General features: G+C 41.6%; 1 protein-coding gene across 1 annotated transcript; it reads right to left on the bottom strand.

Annotated features, from left to right (window-relative positions):
• Positions 1–443: 443 nt before the first annotated feature.
• On the bottom strand, positions 444–20,348 carry ilvbl (ilvB (bacterial acetolactate synthase)-like). The gene is made up of 14 exons (XM_079513616.1): positions 19,865–20,348; positions 18,766–18,967; positions 14,591–14,718; positions 12,789–13,039; positions 11,777–11,876; positions 11,338–11,435; positions 10,386–10,522; positions 10,144–10,278; positions 8,673–8,787; positions 7,379–7,548; positions 5,926–5,996; positions 5,530–5,601; positions 4,569–4,674; positions 444–3,230 (listed from the first exon to the last, which is right to left on the bottom strand). Exons 1-14 carry the CDS (start codon positions 19,964–19,966, stop codon positions 3,052–3,054), a joined length of 1,866 nt encoding a protein of 621 aa, XP_079369742.1. The 5' UTR covers positions 19,967–20,348; the 3' UTR covers positions 444–3,051.
• Positions 20,349–20,946: the final 598 nt, after the last annotated feature.

The following is a 20,946-nucleotide window of genomic DNA, read 5'->3' as shown; positions in this document are numbered from 1 at the left end:
TTAACGTGTAGTCCAGGACTATGACGAAGAGGAAAGGGGCTAGGCCGGGTGTCCCCCCTTGGCAGTACCCCAGCCTAGATGTCAAACTCCTCACTGTTGGCCCTTGTTCCTGGTCTCTATTGCCCGGAGAAAGTTGGGAGGGACACAGTATAGGCCTTAAGGATCTTCATCATCATGCCTCTGTGGATCGAATCAAATCGATGAAGCACAGCCAGGTTGATGTGCCGTATCCGGTTCAGGATCATAAGGTTGTAGACATTTGTGGTGATCTATGTCAGGCTGATGCTGATGCCTGATACATAATTATAAATGTTTTATGTGATTTTTCTCAACCATGTTCATGTACCGTAATTAAATATTACGGCCAAATGTATTTATTTTCCAACTACTGAGACAGACTTGATAGGCTTCCTCATATAACATACCAGACCAAACAGTGGCAATTACATTTTCCACAATTTATTTTAAGATTGAACCCAAACAGCGTCAGTTTGTCAAAGGTTTGCAGTAGGCTATTAACAACATGACTTAATATACCATCTAAAAATGGTAATGATTTAAGTGAGGTGTTACACATAACATTGTAAACACCCATCTGGTGCGTTTAGAAATAATATTAATTATAGTGCAATCTTCAATTTATAGCCAAATGAATACATTAATTAAATTGTATTGAACATATTTATTATTAATCTGAATGCAGTAGAATCAGATCTGTGTCAAGCAGTCATTCATCATGACTGAGGTTAGAGCACCAGAGGAGTGGAGATTAACAACATGGCAGATGCCATATGAATCACAGTTAAACATATACATTGATTTTCAAATAGTTTTGTACTGACTGTACTCATTGTACTTCAAGTGCCAGTTTGGTACTCTAAAGTCGTCTAAAGGGCCATTCACACTGAGCACTATACAACTATATAGGAGGTGTAGAGAACTATAACTCAAGGTGGTAGAGTGGCCAGTAGAGCAGCTGCCAGTTCGATTCCGGGCTTCTGCAGTTATATAGTGTCCTCAAGTGTCCTTGAGCAAGACACTGAACCCCTAATTGCTCCCAATGTGCAGGTTGGTGCCTTGCATGGTTTCCGCTGCCATCGGTGTGTGAATGGGTGAATGTAATGCACATCTATATAAAAGCACCATTTTATTTACCATTTATATCGTTCACGACTATTTGTTAGTTGTGGTCTGAACTCTGCCATCCACTTGACTTAGCCATGATTTGGAAAACTATAATTTTATAGTTATAGTGCTCAGTTCTAACAGCCCTTTACACAAATTATTTACCATTGTATTTGATCAAGGTCTGGTTAAAATGCGCATTCATCAAGGCATACTGTACAATTTCTGACAACTTGTGACATTTCAAAATCAACAAAATGTTGAGTTCCAGGCAATGCATTGTGGTGATCCAACTGAAGAATGGTTGCACGCATTGCCATCTACTTGTGATTTACGGAAAACCTTGAATATGAATATTCAAGGTTTGACATACAGTGGAAAAGGCATACTGGTTTTCTCTAGAGTAAAATCACTACTCTCTCTGTTTAAAATCAAGTGATGAACTGAACAGTCCCTTATAGCAAAGCATAAAGTCATTACATACATTTCTTCCCTTCTAAAGATGCAGCAGTTGCACCATTTCCATTTCATAACACAAAGTGAGCAGCTTTGGGGTTATCGAGGCTGTAGGGTTTGAAGAATCTTTTTCTTTGGTGGTGGGACATTTTATTTCCCCATGTGAGGTTATGGACAGTCAACCTCTGCTATTCCGTAGCTGGGCTGCCTATAAAATCCTATAACCGTTTTTGAAATTGGGTTGCATCATGCACATAAGGATAAAGTTCCAAAATCATTTGATTTATAATCTTAATGCACATTACAAGATTTTTAAATAATGGTGCATCACACACACTACAGGAATCGCTTTTGGCTGAACAACGCAGCACCTCCCGTGATGATCGCATGCGGAAGCAGGTGTAGACAATGGAGATGGTTAAACTTACAGACTAATAGCTGACATATGCCGGCATGCAAACTGAGTACGGTAAGATTTGGTGTGCATTTGAATCTTGTCCCGATTACTGGCCATATGAAGTCAGAAATAATTAACATTAGCAGTCTAGCAGACATTCATTAGGAATAGAATAACCTACAGTTGTAACCATACATAAATGCACATTTCAACTTACTGCTGTACATAATTTAGTTAATAGTTAACATAGAAGATGATGTACTAGCATGTTGGGGGACTGCAGCTGCTTCATCCACAAAGTGACGAAGCAGTGCAGTTCCCTGTGAGATCACATACTGTATGCTCTATTACCATGTATGGTTCAGGAGTTATGATGCAAAATACATTATTTGGTAATGGCGGAAATTAAAATGGCCGCCATGGCCACCAGGGGGCGTTTTTGCGATGGCTCCATATCTGAAAATGTTCAGGGCCCAAAACTGTACAAGTGTACCAAGTTTCATGCTTTTATAAAAAAGTGAACGATTTTCGTCTCAATCTTACGACTATGAAGGCTCTGGTCAGACTTCCGCCCAGCCTCACCCCCCACCCCCCACCCCCCCAAAAAACAATTTGCAGCGAAGCACAAGAAAACCACGTGGTCGCAAAAGGCGCCTCCTATCCGTTTCCATGTTAGAAACGTGACAATGTTATGCATATCCGGGGCAACCATTATGGATGATTGAGTCCCTTGGAACATATTGTTTCCTTTGTGCCGAAATAGCCCTGAGATTAAAACAGTGATTGTGGGCTATACAAATAAATGTGACTTGACTTATGTCATGTTGAATGAACTCATTATGGATAATGCATACTCAACCAAAGTAAAATGTCACAGTAAACCAAGGTAAAATAGCACACAAGATCAACAGGTCAGATAAGGGCTGGGCTGCAGTCTAGAATTCTCCTTTACCTTGTAACCTTTCATTGTCTTCAGTAGCTACACCAGTGTATGAAGGAAGTCAGAGAAAACTTACAAGAGGAGGAGAAATGCAATTTTCCCCCTGGACAATCTGAGAGCAGTCACTTCTACTCTATACAGAAATGGAGCCCTCTCTGAAGTTGGTCTTCCCTATCAGGACATTGAGAAGCGTCGACATGCCCTCCCGGGTCTCCTTCTGAGCGGCCTTGATGATGTCATCAAGTCTGTCCTCATCCTCACGCCCTATTAGGTAACCTTTGCCACCATAACCATCAGCAACTACATGATAATCTGCAAAAGGAAAGAGATTTTGTGTCATTATTGGTCCGGTAGTGACTGCTTCTACATTACTCTAGTCAAAAGACTATAATAATACATTGAATACATGATAATACATTGATTTCTCAATCTCATACAGTTTTTCAATTTCACTGTGCAGAATGTGAAATGAAACATAGTGGTCTTGTATGGGAAATTTGGTTAGGTTTACAATAAAAAATGTATAATAATATACATCATAATAAAGGTGAATGTCTATAAATAATGTCTATTTAGTATTTATAAAGGCAAAGTATTAAATTTTTTGATACAGTGCAAAGACTGTAAAGGTTTCAACTAAGTTTCCATTCAATTTCAATTTATGGCATTCAAGAGCAACCAAAGGATGTCAGCTCAAACATTTATTGTCTCCACCAGGCCGAAGGCATGGGGAGAGAGTATGTTTTGCACTCCGTCCGTGTGTGTGTGTGTGTGTGTCCGTCCGTGTGTGTGTCCTTCCGTGTGTGTGTCCTTCCGTCCGTCCGTTACCAGCTAATCTCCGGCACCGTTAACCCGGTCGATGCCAAACTTTGCACACACACTCCCTGGATGCCAACGATGAACCTCTGCCCCGCATTTTCCAGAACGGCCTGTTATAGCGCCACCATGAGGCAGCTTTTCACATTGTTTACCTAAAACTGCACCGATCTGCGTGAAACGTTGCATGCACACTCCCTAGAGGCCAAGGACAAACCTTTGACCTGCATTTTCCACATCTGCCTTTTATAGCGCCACCAGGAGGCCGAATTTTGTAAAACACATTTTTTGATATTACTCCTCCAGATTCTGTCCAAACATCTCACAAATCGTTACACAGTATCTCTATGGTCATGTGCTCAAGTCGGATCTGTCCGATATTTCATATTCCATCCTAATTGGCTATAATTGGCTTTCACAGTTTGCAAGATTGCCCCGTTTTGAACAAAAGCCTCAAATCATGAACGCAGCATGCAATTTACGTCAAATCTTTCACACATTTTCTTACTAGGCTGAGGAATATATCCCACCCTTTTCACATTGGCCTGTTATAGCGCCACCAACAGGTTGATCTTTGCAAAACACATTTTTGGAACAAAATGCCTCAAATCATCCAATTGCCATCAAAGGCAAACATATTACTTATTTATATTACTCTTAAACATTTTGCCAAACATCTCACACAGTCCTATCCTCCTGGTGGAGACCTGTGCCCAGAAGGGCACTTTTTCTAGTTGGCTTTATTTTGTTGAGATTATGCAGTATTAACAACTTTCACAGACGTTGGTCTGTGAAAGTTGTTAATAAAAGGGTGGTACCAACACAAACATTTACCTGTAAATAGAAGGCCACATGCCACATTGCTACCAAGGATGGGCACTTGTTCTCTGGATATCTGACTCCAGCAGGCATCATTGCCCACAACGGCGATGACAGGAGTCTGGGAGAGAAATGACAAACAAAGGGAAAAGGAGATAGGAGAATAAGAGATTGAATTCTGTGATTTGTTTGAATTTAAAGCAATGATGAAATTTGGAAAAATCTTGTATTTTATTTAGCCAACTGGCCATTATGTATTTGTAAGGGACAGATGTTGCATCTGTGCTCTGCGATCGGCAAGCCTAAAGTAAAATCCAGTACAATCAATGACACTCTCTGTATGGCAGAACATATCTCTAAATCAGATTCTACCAATAAATATAGTACCGTGAGTCCTGGTACAAATGAAATGACAGTATTGGCCTTATATTACCCTTGATATAAGTTCTCTACTTCAACAAGTAGACAGGTTAACAACCCCTGTGTAATGTGAGTACCACCAGTAGGCTAAACCGGGACTTGTTTTATTATACAGAGGCAGAATACGCAATGTGCTCAAAGTCTGATTTTGAGACCGGTTTCACAATGCAAAGAGTGTGAATACAATCGCTACTTCCAGTTGTTCACTCACAGAGCACAAAAGTAACAGATAAAGGTGATCGATCAACAATAATTTAGACATCCATCATCATCAGGTACACCTTAAGCATCTACTAAAGTTCAACATTGCTTTTATCACTGCAGAGCAAATGGTGAAATAACCTTGCAGAAGCATTTCTTGGTTTCTCTTTATTTTTGTGGCATCCATAGCACTTCTCTAAGTAAGATTTGTACAGTACCCTTTCAAGTCCCTCACAATTATAAATAAAAACAAACTACAGGGAAAAGAACACACACAGACACAGAAGCAAATTATATCATATTCATTATATAATTTAAGTTGCTCTGGATAAGAATTGATATTTGGTGGTTTTACCTTGTGTCTAGTGAATGTGTCAAACTCTGCAACACTGTATCCCAAGGAGCCATCACCATAAACTATCCATACCTGAAAGTGACACACATGCACATAATGTAAAGCGGTGGTTCTCAAAGTGGGTGCCGTGACGCAAGTCCAGGGGTGTTGCAGAATACTCACTCACTCACTTCAGTTTAACCACTAAAATCCTTGTCAAAAATAGCCTATCTACAAGATTGTAGATCTGCTATTTGTGGTGCCTTGGATGAAAAAGGTTATTTACAGGGTTGACCTGAGAGCTGAGACCAAAAGGTTTGAGAACCACTGATGTATTGTACGGCATTATGTGTCTGATAATGAACAGTAAGATGCAGGACTTTGCATGGGTCTCATGTGACTGTGCACAGACTATACCTCAGATTCTGGTCGGCACAGCTTTGCACCGAGGGCAAACCCTCCTCCGACACCAAGAGTTCCAAAGGCACCTGCAGAGATGTGAATGTGAAGGTTTAAACCTTAGAGCAAAAATAGCCTTGCATAGCCAGATGATCGGAGATCTCTGTCTACTGATCATCTGGGGAAATTAAATTTACTGTAAAGTCAATATCAGCGGCTAACAAACGTACGCCTACTCTTCTTTGGAAACCAATTCTGCTACCGTCCTAATATTATATTTACATTTTCAATTTGTTTTGGAAAAGTTTTTGTCCATACATTATGTTTAGATGTCACTAGACAAACAATAGGCATTATGTTCAAGCTCAGGTAATTTATTCAGGCAATCTATATGCTCAACATGTACAGTATGCGCTTCTCAACAATGCACTCCTTTAGTAACACTTTCTTTCATGATACCCTGCCAAGGGTAGGAGCAATTTATAGGAGTGAATGAAGGGTTGAGGTAATTACTTGCACAAGCAGAGTGCACAAGTACTATAATCGGCTGCGTATGTCCGTCGTATGTCGGTGTTGTCTGTCGGCCAATCAGGGATTGGCTGATGACGTAACTAAGGTACGTTTGGTGATCGGCTGGGAATGTATGCATGTATGTATGTATGTATGTATGTATGTATGTATGTATGTATGTATGTATGTATGTATGTATGTATGTATGTATTTGGTTAAAATGGGTAAGGTTTTAAAAAAAAAAGGCAAAAGCATGCTCTGTTGCACTGGCCTAAAAGTGGGTCCTCTAAAACTGCTTCAACTTCTGAGAATGTGTTTGGTTCATTAGCCACCAGATGGCATACCTTATAAGTATGTATGTCTGTATGTATGTATGTATTTAAAAGGGGGGCTTTTTTGTAAAATCCCAGCCTACAATACCTTCATATATTTAAAATCCAATGTAAGGTTACCAGTGAAGGGCAACCTGCCTATTCACTGGGGACTATGCAAGGCAGAGGCGTCCACCCCCCTGAGTCCAAGTTAGACTAGACCGCATACATGTATGTATGTATGTATGTATGTATGTATGTATGTTGGGGTAAGAATGGTGGTCCCTTATTGGCTGTTGATGGTGACGTAACTAAGGTACGTTTCGAGGTTGGTATGCGGTCAATAATGGGTCTAAAGGAATTAGAACGGCAGTTGTAATGATTTAGAACGGCAGTTGTAATAGACATTAGTTAGCAGCAGTACTTGCACGCTCTGCTTGTGCACAAGTAGGCCATGTATGGCCTACTTGTGTGTGCAAGGCGCAAGTTGGCACCTTGACAGAGTGCATTTCTAGTTCATCAAAAGTTCTAGTTCATCATAATTTGAGCCCCAGGTTTGAATGTCAGTTGACTTCTAGTCTTATAATAACTGACTTCTGTCAAATCAGCACTGTTCATTGTCTTTATGAACAAGTCAATAGGCCCCTAACCTGGATCAAGCCAGCGCATAGGTCCTCTGGGTCTCATAATGTAAGCTGCACTCCCCACAAAGTCCCCTCCGTCTGCCACAATGATACTGTCTTCTGCCATCAACTCGTCCACACGGTGAAGAACACGCAATGGGTTTAGGTGGTGCTCCGTCTTCTCGTCAGCTTTTGCCCTAGATGCACAAATAATGGACCGGAGGAGGTTTATGCAAATCGTTATGCTTTTGTTTATCTCTTTATGTTGCTTTATGTAGACTAGAGTATGGGTTGCAGAGTTTTAAGTTAGTGAAAATGTACATCTCACAAAACTTGGATTTGAATGTTGTGTACAGGTCCTTCTCCAGCTCAGTGGCATTGTGATTACGTAAAAGTGTCCGGCTGTCTGCCTTTAGGGAGGTCTGAATTGAATCCTTGTCATACTAAAGACTATAAACATTGTACCGAATGCCTCTATGCTTGATATTGGACAATATGTCCAAATATGTACTTGTAAATCAAGATGCCTCACGCTACAGAAATAGGAAAGCTCCTTAACTATGGGCCACATGGCTCAGTGGTCTTTTCTTGCCATCTACGCTTATATACGTAGCTATAGGCTATCAGGACCGATCTATGCCAACTACGCTTATAAGCGTAGACAACCGTTTAATCCATATATGAACGCGCCGACCGTTTGTTTAGCTTTTAGCATTGCTCAGGGTAGAATAGCCCTCCTCAGTCACCACCAGCGATGAGATTCCTAAATCCAGCTCCGTTGAGCCTCCATTATAACCCGATTTTCAAAGCGCTTTATCTCCAAAGGTTAGAGAGCTGTCCATGGTGAGCCGGCGCGCACCCGACGATCGTAAATCATTTGTGATTTTGTATCGCATCGCTGAGAAAATGTAGCTGGTTGTTCTGCTAGCTAAAGGCTGTGGGCTGTGTTGTGTGGTGTCGTTCCACTTCCGGAGGCCCCCACCTTCCTGTTTAACCCGGAAGGACAACAAGCTCCATAGAGTGGGCCTGGACGGGCGGCCCCTGGGGCAGTACCAGCATGCTAACACTAGGGGCAGCAAAGGAGTTTTAAGGATACTTACTTTGTGACATTCATATTTTTCAGAATGTGACCCACACTCAATTAGAATATGAATGATGTTAAAAGTAGTACTACAAATGTAGATTAATTTGTCTCGAGTCACACAGTGAAAGAAATGTTCACAGATTCAGATATAGAAATTATATTTTGTTTGTGAGTCTGTGTGCATGGTCATATGATTTAACAAACATTCAGCAACAACAACAGTTTATCCCCATTTACCTATTTGTTGTCTCTTTGGTGACATCTCCCACCTTGAGACTCTGTGGCCACTCCTCTGGACATTTGTGACCCTTCAGGCCTTTTGATAGCCGAAGTAAGAACGAACCAGCATCACCTAGAATACATTTTGTATAACAGAATAGTTGAAGAACAGTGGAAATGGCTGGCTACCACCACATTTGTAAAGTTTGTTCCATGCATAGATGGTCATACTGTACGCATCCATACACACACACACACACACACACACACACACCCATGCAGAGACGGTCACCAGATAAGCACACATCCAAACCAAGCCTAATCTCTCAAGAGAACAGATTCCGAGCTGCACTATGCTACTGAATCTGTCGGCAGGGGCATACATTGTTGTTAGTGGGAATGAAAACATAGGCTCCCCACTGGACGACCAAACTGGCCAACATCCTGTTATCCACATTCTATTGGGCGGCGCCCCCAGAGGCTAATTCAAATGGAAACAAACAGCAGAGGGCACTGTTTTTTCCTTTTGTTTGATGATGGGTTCCCAGTAGCCTCGGAAACCCAGACGTTTCTATTTCAAGGGAGAAAAAAAAGTATGGGTCCGAGTCCACTTCAATTCGGCATAGAGTAGCGCAAACGTCGATCACTCTCTGCTGATTTCTGATCGTCTGCACCTTTGTTAAATTGACGCACACACGCACACCCGTACACACACACACACTCCTCTCTCTCTCTCTGTCGCTCTAATTAATTAGTCTCATGTCCAGCAGCTGCGCACAGTTTCTGCCGGCGGATCCTGCCGGGAGCTGCCTATGCCATAGAAAGCATAGGTGAGCTCCAGGCTAGGTTCCCAGTAGCTCTGGTCCATATCCTTCTACTGCTTCTACGATTCTGCCCTGCAGTATAAGGCTATGGGACTTTTAAATCTCAAATCGAAATCAGACCAGCCTCTCCTCTTTAGCGTATTTTAAAAGAACGTTTTTGCTACTCACCAAAACAAAGGCGGGTTGTGTCATTAGAAAGCCTACTTTCCTTAGTGGACGCACTCTGAGCCCCCCACCACACGTATAAACGGTACTTTTTGGCCAGAAAGGGATTTTTTTTCACCGGAGGAAAAATATTCTCTATGAGGCAGTTCTCTGGGCAATATCGGTAGAAGGCGCAGTGGAGTAACTAAAAGTATTTTTTTCCCCGGTGGAAACAAAATCCCTTTTTGGCCAAAAAGTACCGTTTATACGTGTGGTGGGGGGCTCAGAGTGCGTCCACTAAGGAAAGTAGGCTTAAAACCAAAAGTCCCATAGCCTTATACTGCAGGGCAGAATCGTAGAAGCAGTAGAAGGCTATGGACCAGAGCTAGGTTCCCAGATTGAAACAACCCAAACCCAGACAATCACACTCATATCAGAGAGGGTTTGGTTCATCAGTTCAAGACTAGTTAGATTACAGATTTGTTCATGCTTATTATAAATCAGTAACTATTTGTACGTACCTTGAATTGCCACCGTAGGTTTCCAGAACATGTCTGAGTTTTTCAGTAGCTGTGTCTTGTCTCTGTTGACAGTGATGATTTTGCTGCGCCTGTTCAGAACTCTACCATAACTCAGCCTGAAGTCACACACGGTGCCTAGAAATAAAGCACATAGTAAAATATTATACCACAACAATATGCAATATTGGTGTATAAGGTTACTGCATGTTTCAAGAAATGACTATACAAGCAGAATGTGCAACCTGCCAACAGGACCACGTCAGCGTCTTTCAGGGCATCCCGTCTGTTCTGTCTGATGTGGATGGGACTATCCTTTCCAAGCATGCCACGGGACATGCCCCCTAAGAAGCATGGGATGCCCAATGACTCCAAGGCCTTCCTGTATTATAGACAAATATATTGATTTGATTGATTGATTGATTGAAATATTGATTAACAGTTTGCAGAATTACAGTACATTTCAAGCACAAACTCAATACAAAGACTGTTAACTGTGAGTGGACAACCCAATTAAGCATTACACTTGTTTACAAGAGGGTCCACCTTGTTCAATTCATCAAAACATTTAGAGACGTACAAATAGACACTTCTATATAGTGAAAGAACAGAATAGGAATTCATCATAAAGGAGGTAAAAAGGGAAAAGAAACATATACAGTGAGGGGAAAAGGAGGTGGGCGGATTGCAGCCGTCCGTAGGTGCCCTTTGAGAGCGGTTTTGAAGGAGTCAAGGGATTCACATGTCTTAATGACTGTTGGTAGGGCGTTCCACATTTTGGTGGCATAGGAGCGAAAATAATTTAGTCCCTTGTTTGTGCCGAATCTGGGTTGTACATTGCACTCCCTCTGGTGTTGTGGGTGTGGACTTCGTTAACATTAAGGAAGTATCTAGACAGGTACATGGGTATCTTGGAAGTTGGAACCCATGCAGAATCATTATGGGTATGAAAGCTTTGTCAATGTGGTGTTGGGGTTTGTTCATTTGTTCACTGTATTTTTCGGGTCTTTGTTATCTCTGTGTAATGTTTCGTTACCATGGGTAACATATTCTTTAATATACAAATATAATAGATGATCATCAGATAGGGATTTGAGTCAGGCAGAAAAAGAAAAACGTTTTAACACAACATGATAAGTTTACATGTACAGTATGTTCAAGTACAGGACAGGCACAAGAAAAGGGAATATGCTGTACCTGATATCATCCGCAGGTGTTGGGGGTAGTGTTGCTTGGCTACCAATCAGAATAACAGGTTTCTTGGCTCGGCTTACAAGCTCTATGCACTTTTGTACCTGATTATGTATAAACATAGGGAGAGTAATTATTAATTATAGCTTGAGTAAAGCTTAGCAACTTGGCTTAATTGAACACAGACAATTAGCAATCAAATGCCATGGCTGTCCTGTGAGATACACTTGCTGTTGTCATTTTGCCTAACCGCCGTCGTTAGTGGGGACGTTACAGCATGTTATCAGTAAATCTGTTGTATTTATATTTCAATCAATCAGACAGACCTAAATAATCAAGCAGCCAAATATCACATTCATGTCTTAGTCGGTTGAAAAAGAAAAAAATAACCAGGGGATAATATGGGGAAAAAAACACATGCATGTATCATAGCAGCCTCATGCACCTGATCATCTGTGGCTTGTGGAACATCAACGGGTAGAGGAGACACATCCCTCGTCTCCCAGGCACCAGCAAACAGATTCATGAGGTGGTTCTGGAGGTACCTTAAGAGATCAGAATGTCATCTTTTGTAATGTCAAAATTAAACATTTACATATTATAGCACTGACGAAGGTCCTAGGACCGAAACGTTTGCTTTCTAATTGCACTTTGAGCACAGAGCACTTTATGAGGATGATAAAATAAAGAAAAAATATTTTCCTAAGTCTCAGTTTAAGGAGTTTTACTTCTATTTTCTATACGGTGAGCGAGTCTTTTCCTGTCAAAGTTTCCCTTGTGTTTTTGAGACCACCGCTACCGTAGTCAAGTTTGGAAAGAAAAAAAGGACGAAGAAAGGCGCAACAGTTTTTTCTCAGTGCTTCATATTATAGCACAGTTAAACAACCCACTGACTAATGACTAGAGTCCTGACGTCACTCCCTTATCCCCTATAGGTCACGGAAGGATGTTTTCTATTGAAAATGCCATAGAGTCATCTTTAACAACTCTGTTTCAAAAAGAAACAAATCAGCCCAGCGATTCTGTCAGGTATGTGACTGTATTGTTTATTATGATATTGAGTTACATTATTTCGATAATGTCTGTGTTTGGAGAAATTCTATTTTTTTCCCGTACTTTTAGATATATTGTTTTTAACCGTCCGTTGATGCTTCGTAATGCATGAATAGAATCGCAGGGCTCGTTTGTTTATTTTTGGAACACTATGGTATTTTCTTCAAAGGAAAAATAAAATAACTCCCAGTGACCCAGGGAAATAGTGCCCTCTAGCGGAAGTGATGTCAGCCTTTGGTTCTCGATACTGAAGTTACTAATTAGACACACTAATAATAATTCTAGACATACTTCATGTCATTATTCATATACATTCTTTGTGAGGTTTTCCCTCATACAGAAAAGCTTTGGATAAGCAATTAAATAACTTCTTGTGGCCACCATGACATCATACATCAACATACCAAGTGATGATTTTTCCCATCAGGCCTTTGGGAGGGTTTTTCACAATAATCTCCTTGGACACCAGGTGGAAAGGGTAGAGGGTGTCAATGGGGAATTCAATGAAAACAGGGCCGGGAGTTCCAGACTGGGCGATGGCCAGGGCCTTCCTGACCGTTGGAATGATCTCCCTCACAGTCCTGATGGAGGCACAAAACTTACACAGCGGCTTGAAGAGCGACATCTGGTCGATGTCTTGCAGCGCTCCTCTGCCCTGTGCACCAATCACAAGTCAAAAGGGACATTAGGCATTCTGGCAGGGCGGTATGTTTGCGGTGTATCTCAGTGGTTCCCAACCTGTGGGATGGGGCCCACTGGTGTAGCCTGGCTAATAAGCCAGACCGAATCAGCCGTTGGCAAAAAAAAATTGCCTGCCGGCGGATTACGGTCTGGAGAGGCTCAATTGTACGCCCATTTCCTACACCAGAGAACTGGTGTGGCCAATCGGGACACGGTATGCAATATGGGCGGGCTTTGGTACAGTGACGTTCAATGCTTGAGACCTTTGACTGACAATAGCTCTGACCAATTGCGTCAAAGAGAAAATGTTTGAACCCGCCCCCCGGGAAACAAGATCCATACACAGCATCTCCAGACTCAAATACCGACAGTGTGATTTGAGTCTGGCTTATTAGCCAGGCTACCACTGGTGTGGTCAGACAATATGAGAATTTAACATCAATAAAAAAATATAAAATTAAATAAAAATATACAATGATCATTAATCTGATTTATGTCAGATGGGTGGGCCTTGAACATGTTCAAGATTTTCAAGTAGGCCCTGATCCAGACACCATTTGTCAGCCTTCTGATTGGTCCCTGACTGACTAACCAGCAGGCTCTTTCTGCCTTGTTTATGTTGAATTAGCTAAAACATCATTTTGGAAAAAACTAAAAACAAACATGATATGCCCAGTCACCATGCTGCACCTGTGATGTTCCATTTTACTGACACCAAGTTAAAAATACGAATTTAATGCACAGAATATCAATACGAAGCAACTGAAAAACACCTGATTTCAATGGTAGTGGATGGAGAGAATCTTTTTTTGCCCAACTAAAACCACGAAATGGCAACCAATGGGTGCGAAGAGTGGCACAACCACGAGCGGGACTTGACAAAGGGTCATTAACCACTTTCAAACAAGCATCCCTAGTTTGCTTATGCCATCATAGCCCAAATTGCAGAGAACTGACACAATGCAACATGTTGTGAGCTTGTAGACTGAGTATTTTTGCTATTCATCGTTTTTAGTATATAGGCTTAAAGGTTAAAACAAACCGCTTTTTGTTAAATGGTTAAATAACTATATTCTGATAGTAATCATTGCTATAGAGTGTCTCCCTGTCTCTCCAGCTCTTTAAACAGAAAATACATTTTCAAAATACAATCAGGAGAGAGTAGCCATTTATGAGCTTAATCTTTATAGTGGAGAGACATGGAGACTCATGTTACTGAACAAACTAAACTAAAAATAAATATATTTTTTTTATCTTGTATCTTGTAAGTCGGTTTATAGATAGATTTATAGATAGATAGATAGATAGATAGAAGATTAGTGAGGACCAATTATAGAATATATGTTGAAAAGTGGTGAAGTTGTCCTTTAAGTGGTTAAAAAGTGGTTAAAAACTCATTATGGGTGGGAAATATTTGAAGGTTTTCAGAAAACGTAGATCAGGATTTAGAAGGTGTTTTAGAGTCCTAAATGGATATTGGATTTTATGTGATTTTATTGGAATTGTGTCTCCTATTGATGCAAACCTGAAGAAGTGTACCAGCAGCTCCTCCCATTAGCAGCAGTGGAGACTCGGCCATCTGAGCATTCTTCACCGCTGTCACTGTGTTGGTGAGGCCTGGGCCAGCAGTCACTACTGCTACACCAACACTACCTAGGAAACACACACTATAGCATCATCCACTGACTGACCAGGGGGCGGTCCGAGGGTTGGGATCCGACCAGAACCAACGGAATCGGAGGGGGGAAAAAAAATCTACTTTCTGGCCTTGACAGCACATACATCCAAACAGAAAAGGATTACATTAAACTCACTTTGCCACTCACTTTATGCATGCCCCTTTTGGTGTTAGCATTATGTTATGCTTTAGCTATTGAAAAATAGCAGATCTACAAGCTCATAGCGCGCCACCGAGTGGCGCGCTACGAGCTTGTAGGTCTGCTATTTTTGAAAAATCGACTGACATAGAAACATAGCTCTTATTTTGGTCGTCGGTTTATGTACAATACATCCAAGTATATAACAAAATAAACAAATACATTGTGACCAAAAAAGGTATAGGCTGAAGCTATATTAGCTATATTAGCTTATTATGCGTACCCTTACCACTTATCCTATATTACAATTGAAAACATGTGCCCAAAAGCACGCACAGGAACAAAAGGCACCAGCTACTACGTCACTGACACGCTGCAACACGCTGCAACACACACTGCAACAACACACTAACACGACACAGCCTTACCCTCCGCGTCGTTGGTTCCCTATCTCCTCATGTCGCGCCGCACGGCCACACTCGACACCAGCCGCGTAACAATTGTCATCGCACTGCCACTACAGCCGCCTCCCGTCCACACTCGCAAACAATATCAATATCAATAATAAACACAAACACGCCACACGCACCGACACCCCCGCCTAATTTGTTGCCACGTCTATGAAAACAAGCACCGAAAAAATGCCATTCAACACGCTACTTACACACACTACCACTCGCTTACAATACGCGGACCTGGCAACACTACATTCTCTCTCCCATTTGCTCAGAGCCCACCACGTGACCCACACAGGGAGGGAGACGATTGCGTGATGCTTCTATGTACAGGATTCTATAGGTCACCACTTTTGGTGTGACACACATACGGCTTCTGTTTACTAATATGCGTTGTCAACACGTGCTGAGTTGACAAACATTGACCGATTTCGGAGAAGACTGATAGTTTCTCCTTTACTACTTAGGCTGTGGAAGTATTCACACTAGGCAACTTTTGCATTTATTGGCATTGCCAATTTGGGGAGAAAAGGAGGACGAGGAGGTGATCAAGCTCCACAACACCACATTGGTAGGTAGCCTCAAGGCTGCATTTATTTGCCTTCTTTTTCCTCTCGAGGCTGCATGGGATGATGTGAACCCCTCCAGCAGGCTAGGGAGCACCGCTCCGGTTAGCGGAAAATGACCGCGGGGTGCGGGTTGCCAGGTTTTTTTTATAAGTAAAGTATTTACATTCAATTAAAAAAACATATATATATAATACATTTTAAATTACGTCATATTTAGCGGCATTTCGACCAAATTTCTCTGTTCTTTGTCAATGGCAAATATTGAGACGTGTGGGGACTAAAGCTGTATATAGGAGGGCCCTCAAACACATTATTTCATAACTTTTCATCGTGCTCCTAAAAAAAAATGTGGCATTGCCAATTTGGGGAGAAAAGGAGGACGAGGAGGTGATCAAGCTCCACAACACCACATTGGGAGGTAGCCTCAAGGCTGCATTTATTTGCCTTCTTTTTCCTCTCGAGGCTGCATGGGATGATGTGAACCCCTCCAGCAGGCTAGGGAGCACCGCTCCGGTTAGCGGAAAATGACCGCGGGGTGCGGGTTGCCAGGTTTTTTTATAAGTAAAGTATTTACATTCAATTAAAAAAACATATATATATAATACATTTTAATTTACGTCATATTTAGCGGCATTTCGACCTAATTTCTCTGTTCTTTGTCAATGGCAAATATTGAGACGTGTGGGGACTAAAGCTGTATATAGGAGGGCCCTCAAACACATTATTTCATAACTTTTCATCGTGCTCCTAAAAAAAAATGTGTGCTACTAGCCGCAATTAAATACACAGTTAAAATAATAAGAAATTTGCGCCAACGACTGCGTCGACACCTGGCGTGGAACAAACGGGACGAACCGAGGCGCATATATGGATAACAACACTACACGCGCGCTGCAACACAAAACAGCTGCATACAACGCGTGTCACTGTGCACTTCTGTATCTGTGGACTTCTGTATCGCAACGCGGGCCAACGCAACTCTGGGATGAGCGGGCCGAAGGCCCGCGAAATTCTAGTAATATACATGATGAACAAAGAAAAAAGAAAATAGAAAGAAACATGTACATATACATAGATCTATTATTATTATTACCCTTACCCATTGTTGTTATGATTATTATCTTCACTACTAATGTATTATTACTATCATATTTTGTTTTTTTTGCTCCTTTGCTTTAAACATGATGCATAATATATGCAGCAATCGTAATATCAACTAGAAAAAGTGCCCCTCAGGGCACAGGTCTCCACCAGGGCAGGTCAGGTTGTGGCCTCCAGGTGGCGCTATAATAGGCCAATGTGAAAAGGGTGACTGACATTTCTTCTTAAGCCTTGGATGGCAATTGGATGATTTGTGGCATTTTGTTCCAAAAATGTGTTTTGCAAAAATCCACCTGTTGGTGGCGCTATAACAGACCAATGTGAAAATGGTGGGATATATTCCTCAGCATAGTAGGAAAGTCTGTGAAAGATTACACGTAAATTGCACGCTCCGTTCATGATTTGAGGCTTTTTGTTCCAAACGGGCCAATCCTGCAAACTTTGAAAGACAATGTTAGCCAATTAGGATGGAATCTGAAATATCGGACAGATCCATCTTGAACACATGACTATAGAGATAGTGTGTAACGATTTGCGGAATTTTTGGACAGAATCTGGAGGAGTACATGGACACGGACGGAGTGCAAAACATACTCTCTCCCCATGCCTTCGGCCTGGTGGAGACAATAATACAGGATCATAACACATCTCTATACTTATTTATCGTCTTGTTTTTAAACATTTCCTAGTCTAATAGTTTAATAACCCTACTATTTTAATAGTCCTATTAACATTATATCAATCACTACTTTATGCAAACACCTTTTTGCCATGATTTTTGTTTTCTTAAAAAACGAATTATTGACAAACTATTGTGAATGCAATTATTAGTTTATAATACGGAAAGAGAATAAAATCTGCACTCAGTCGTAGTAAGAGTCTTGTTTAATAATGATGATGATCCGCAGCAGCAGTCAAACTAGCACACACCTGAACCTTTAAAAGACTGTCTGAGTTGAGCGAGCCTTTTCCCTTGAAGTGAACTAATTTATAATACGGTAATACATCAAATAAGATAATACTAACAATATAAATACATTAGCATCATCATCATCTTATAAAGTATAATAATAATTTCCACTATGCGCTTCAATAGCCAAAGCAGAACCACTGCCCAGGGGAAAGCAGTTGTCAGAAAGGATAATTTACAGCCTCAGCAGATCAAATCTAAGAGCACTTAACTGGTGTCTAGCATTAAATTACCACTATAGGTGCTCCCATAGCTTAATGGTTTAAGCATGGTTTAAGTCCCCACTTCAATTCTGAATAATATGATTAAGAGTAATGCAGAAATGAAACAAAGATGTGTCTAAATGTAAATTCCCACTCTGGGAATGGGTTCCTCCAAGGTGTGGGCTACTTTCAGTTCTATGGGTAGTACTAGGTAGGTACAATACCCAGGAAGCCAAATGACGTCATGATGACGTCCTCCGGTGACGTTCAGGACTAGGCGAGATCACAGCCCATATGGGGATGATCTTTACGTCATTTCCAGGACGTCTTCACCAGTTGAAATAATATAGCTTAATCTGGGCCAGATCTGAATAGTTATGATAATGACTTAAGTTGTTGATCTGGCCTCAATCGGACTCTCTCTGGACGTCTGTCTTAGTGGGCAGAATTTATGTTGTTTGAAATCAGGTGATATTCTGGGCCAGATCTGACTAGTGTTGGTTTGACTTAATCTGGCCCCAATCTAGACGTCACTAGCCTAATTTGTCCAGGTCCTGACCGTGCTTGCTGGGTAGGTACAGTTACCTGACAGCCGCGCCACAGCATCAGCAGCAAAGACAGCAGTGGCTTCATGTCTGGTGTCTACGATGCGTATTCCCAGCTTCTCGCACGCCACCAAGATGGGTGAAATGTGTCCCCCCACCAAGGTGAACACAAATTTGACCCCGTGGGCACGGAGCACCTGTGCCACACTCTCCCCACCATGCCGTGGGCTTTCCGTTTCAGTCTAAAGTATAAGAGAGAGAAGAAGAGGTCATTCAGTATAGATAATAACTGAAGGAGCAACATTACGATACTGTGCCAAAGATCAAGGTACCGTATACCATGAGCATTACTTTTGTGTCTCATTTGTAGGCCTACTTGTTTGAAGACAGTTTGTCAGATAGATCTTTTGACTTAAACGTCACGTCACAATGGAACGAATTAGGCCTTTTTTAAGTAGGCTAACATGTCAAGTTTGTCAACACGTGAAAACCTGAAATATCAAACTTGAACCACAGTCAATAATCTGAATAATATATAATAATAAACTGAGTAATCTGAATTCTGAACTAACATATTTACACATTCATGCAAGCTAGACATATTACAGGAATATTACAGTTCAACAACTGGGCTCCCTGTTATCCTATCATGTCATCATCACTGCATATTTCACAATAGCACTCCTCCTGGACTTCTCCTTGGCTTAAAGGCTATATGGACCAGAGCTAATTTCACAATAGTATTGTCCTAGCTTTGAGCACAACTGCACAATAACGTTTAATAAGCAGATCCAGTGTTGAGATAGCCTTTGTACTAGATAGTCAGAGGTCAGGGCTGTTCAAAGTTTACCTCTTCTCATATTGCATGAATGGAGAGCTCACACCTGCTCACCTCTCTCACCTTTGATACACAATCTCTAGGTGATTATCTGACCAGTGACCATGAGAAAGAATGCATACTATAGGTTACTTATCTGCTACAACACCCCTGCTTTCTTGAGTTTTAAGAGAATGCACACAACAGATGCTAAATATACTGAGTTTCCTGTGCCTGTCTGCAATTATACGTACACGACAGGTTGAAGAATAGAATATAAAAACAATATAGTCGGGGGAAAAATGGATGGAATATCACTTACCTTGTGAAATAATTGGTACACCAAGCCAAGTTTATAGGCTGTAAATGCAAGTCCCAACGCAAAGCAGCCGAAAACGGCCCCGATACCTCCCAACGCATCCATCTCTGAGACCACAGTCAGTGTGACAAATATACGGAAGCAGGTGTTTCTATACAGACTATTATTAAATATCTAATGTAATATCTTCTGCCCTATTCAACCTGCCCCAGTGGCTCACTGGTACAGGCTAGGCTATTGCTTTATAGCCTGTGCAAGACCCCCGAAGCTGTTCATACAACTTACACCTCGCTTCTTATGTTACTGTTTACAGTTTGCTAAAGTGCATTGCAGCTCGACCATGATGTAACACAATAGTCGCAACAAGGCTATAGTACGAAGAAACTAAGCGACTCTTCTTCAACTTGAAATGACCCGATACCCTGTTGTACGCTCCGCAAATACCGCAGCGACATTCTGAATAATGTCCAATGTCCATCTATTCAGGACAGCCTAGCGTCGTAGATTTGGTTCGTACTGGCTCTTTGTGAATACGAAAGCTTCGTCTCCATCAGAGCCATAGAGTAAGACAGAGTTACGACGACAACTCCGTTCACTTCATGGGGACAGGCTCTTCTACATAGACTTCTATTGAATGGGGGACAACCGGAAATTTACGGAATGCATTGGAGTCTATGGGCTCGTGCGAGTACATGAACCACGTGACCGGGCTGTTTTCTTCCCCCTCAATGTCGCAACTCTGTCTTACTCTATGGCTCTGGTCTCCATGACACACACGTCATTCATCCAATGGAAACAATGGAAAGCGTGTGGGGGCGTGTCATGGTGTTGTGGGCTTAAGGTCAGTCACGTCACACACACGGATACACTCATTGGCCGAGAGTGGGCAAGGCTCACACTGGACGTGGGTGTGTGCACCGTTGTGTGTGTGTGTGTGTGTGTGTGTGTGTGTTTGTGTGTGTGTGTGTGTGTGTGTGTGTGTGTGCGCGTCACTGTGTGTGTGTGTGTGTGTCACTGTGTGTGTGTGTGTGTGTGCGTGTGTTTTTGATTGATTGAAATATTTATTAACAGTTTGCAGAATTACA

Source organism: Electrona antarctica (genome assembly GCF_951216825.1).
Source record: "Electrona antarctica genome assembly, chromosome: 11".
Classification (NCBI taxonomy): Eukaryota; Metazoa; Chordata; class Actinopteri; order Myctophiformes; family Myctophidae; genus Electrona; species Electrona antarctica.
This window is presented reverse-complemented; position numbering and strand designations above follow the sequence as displayed.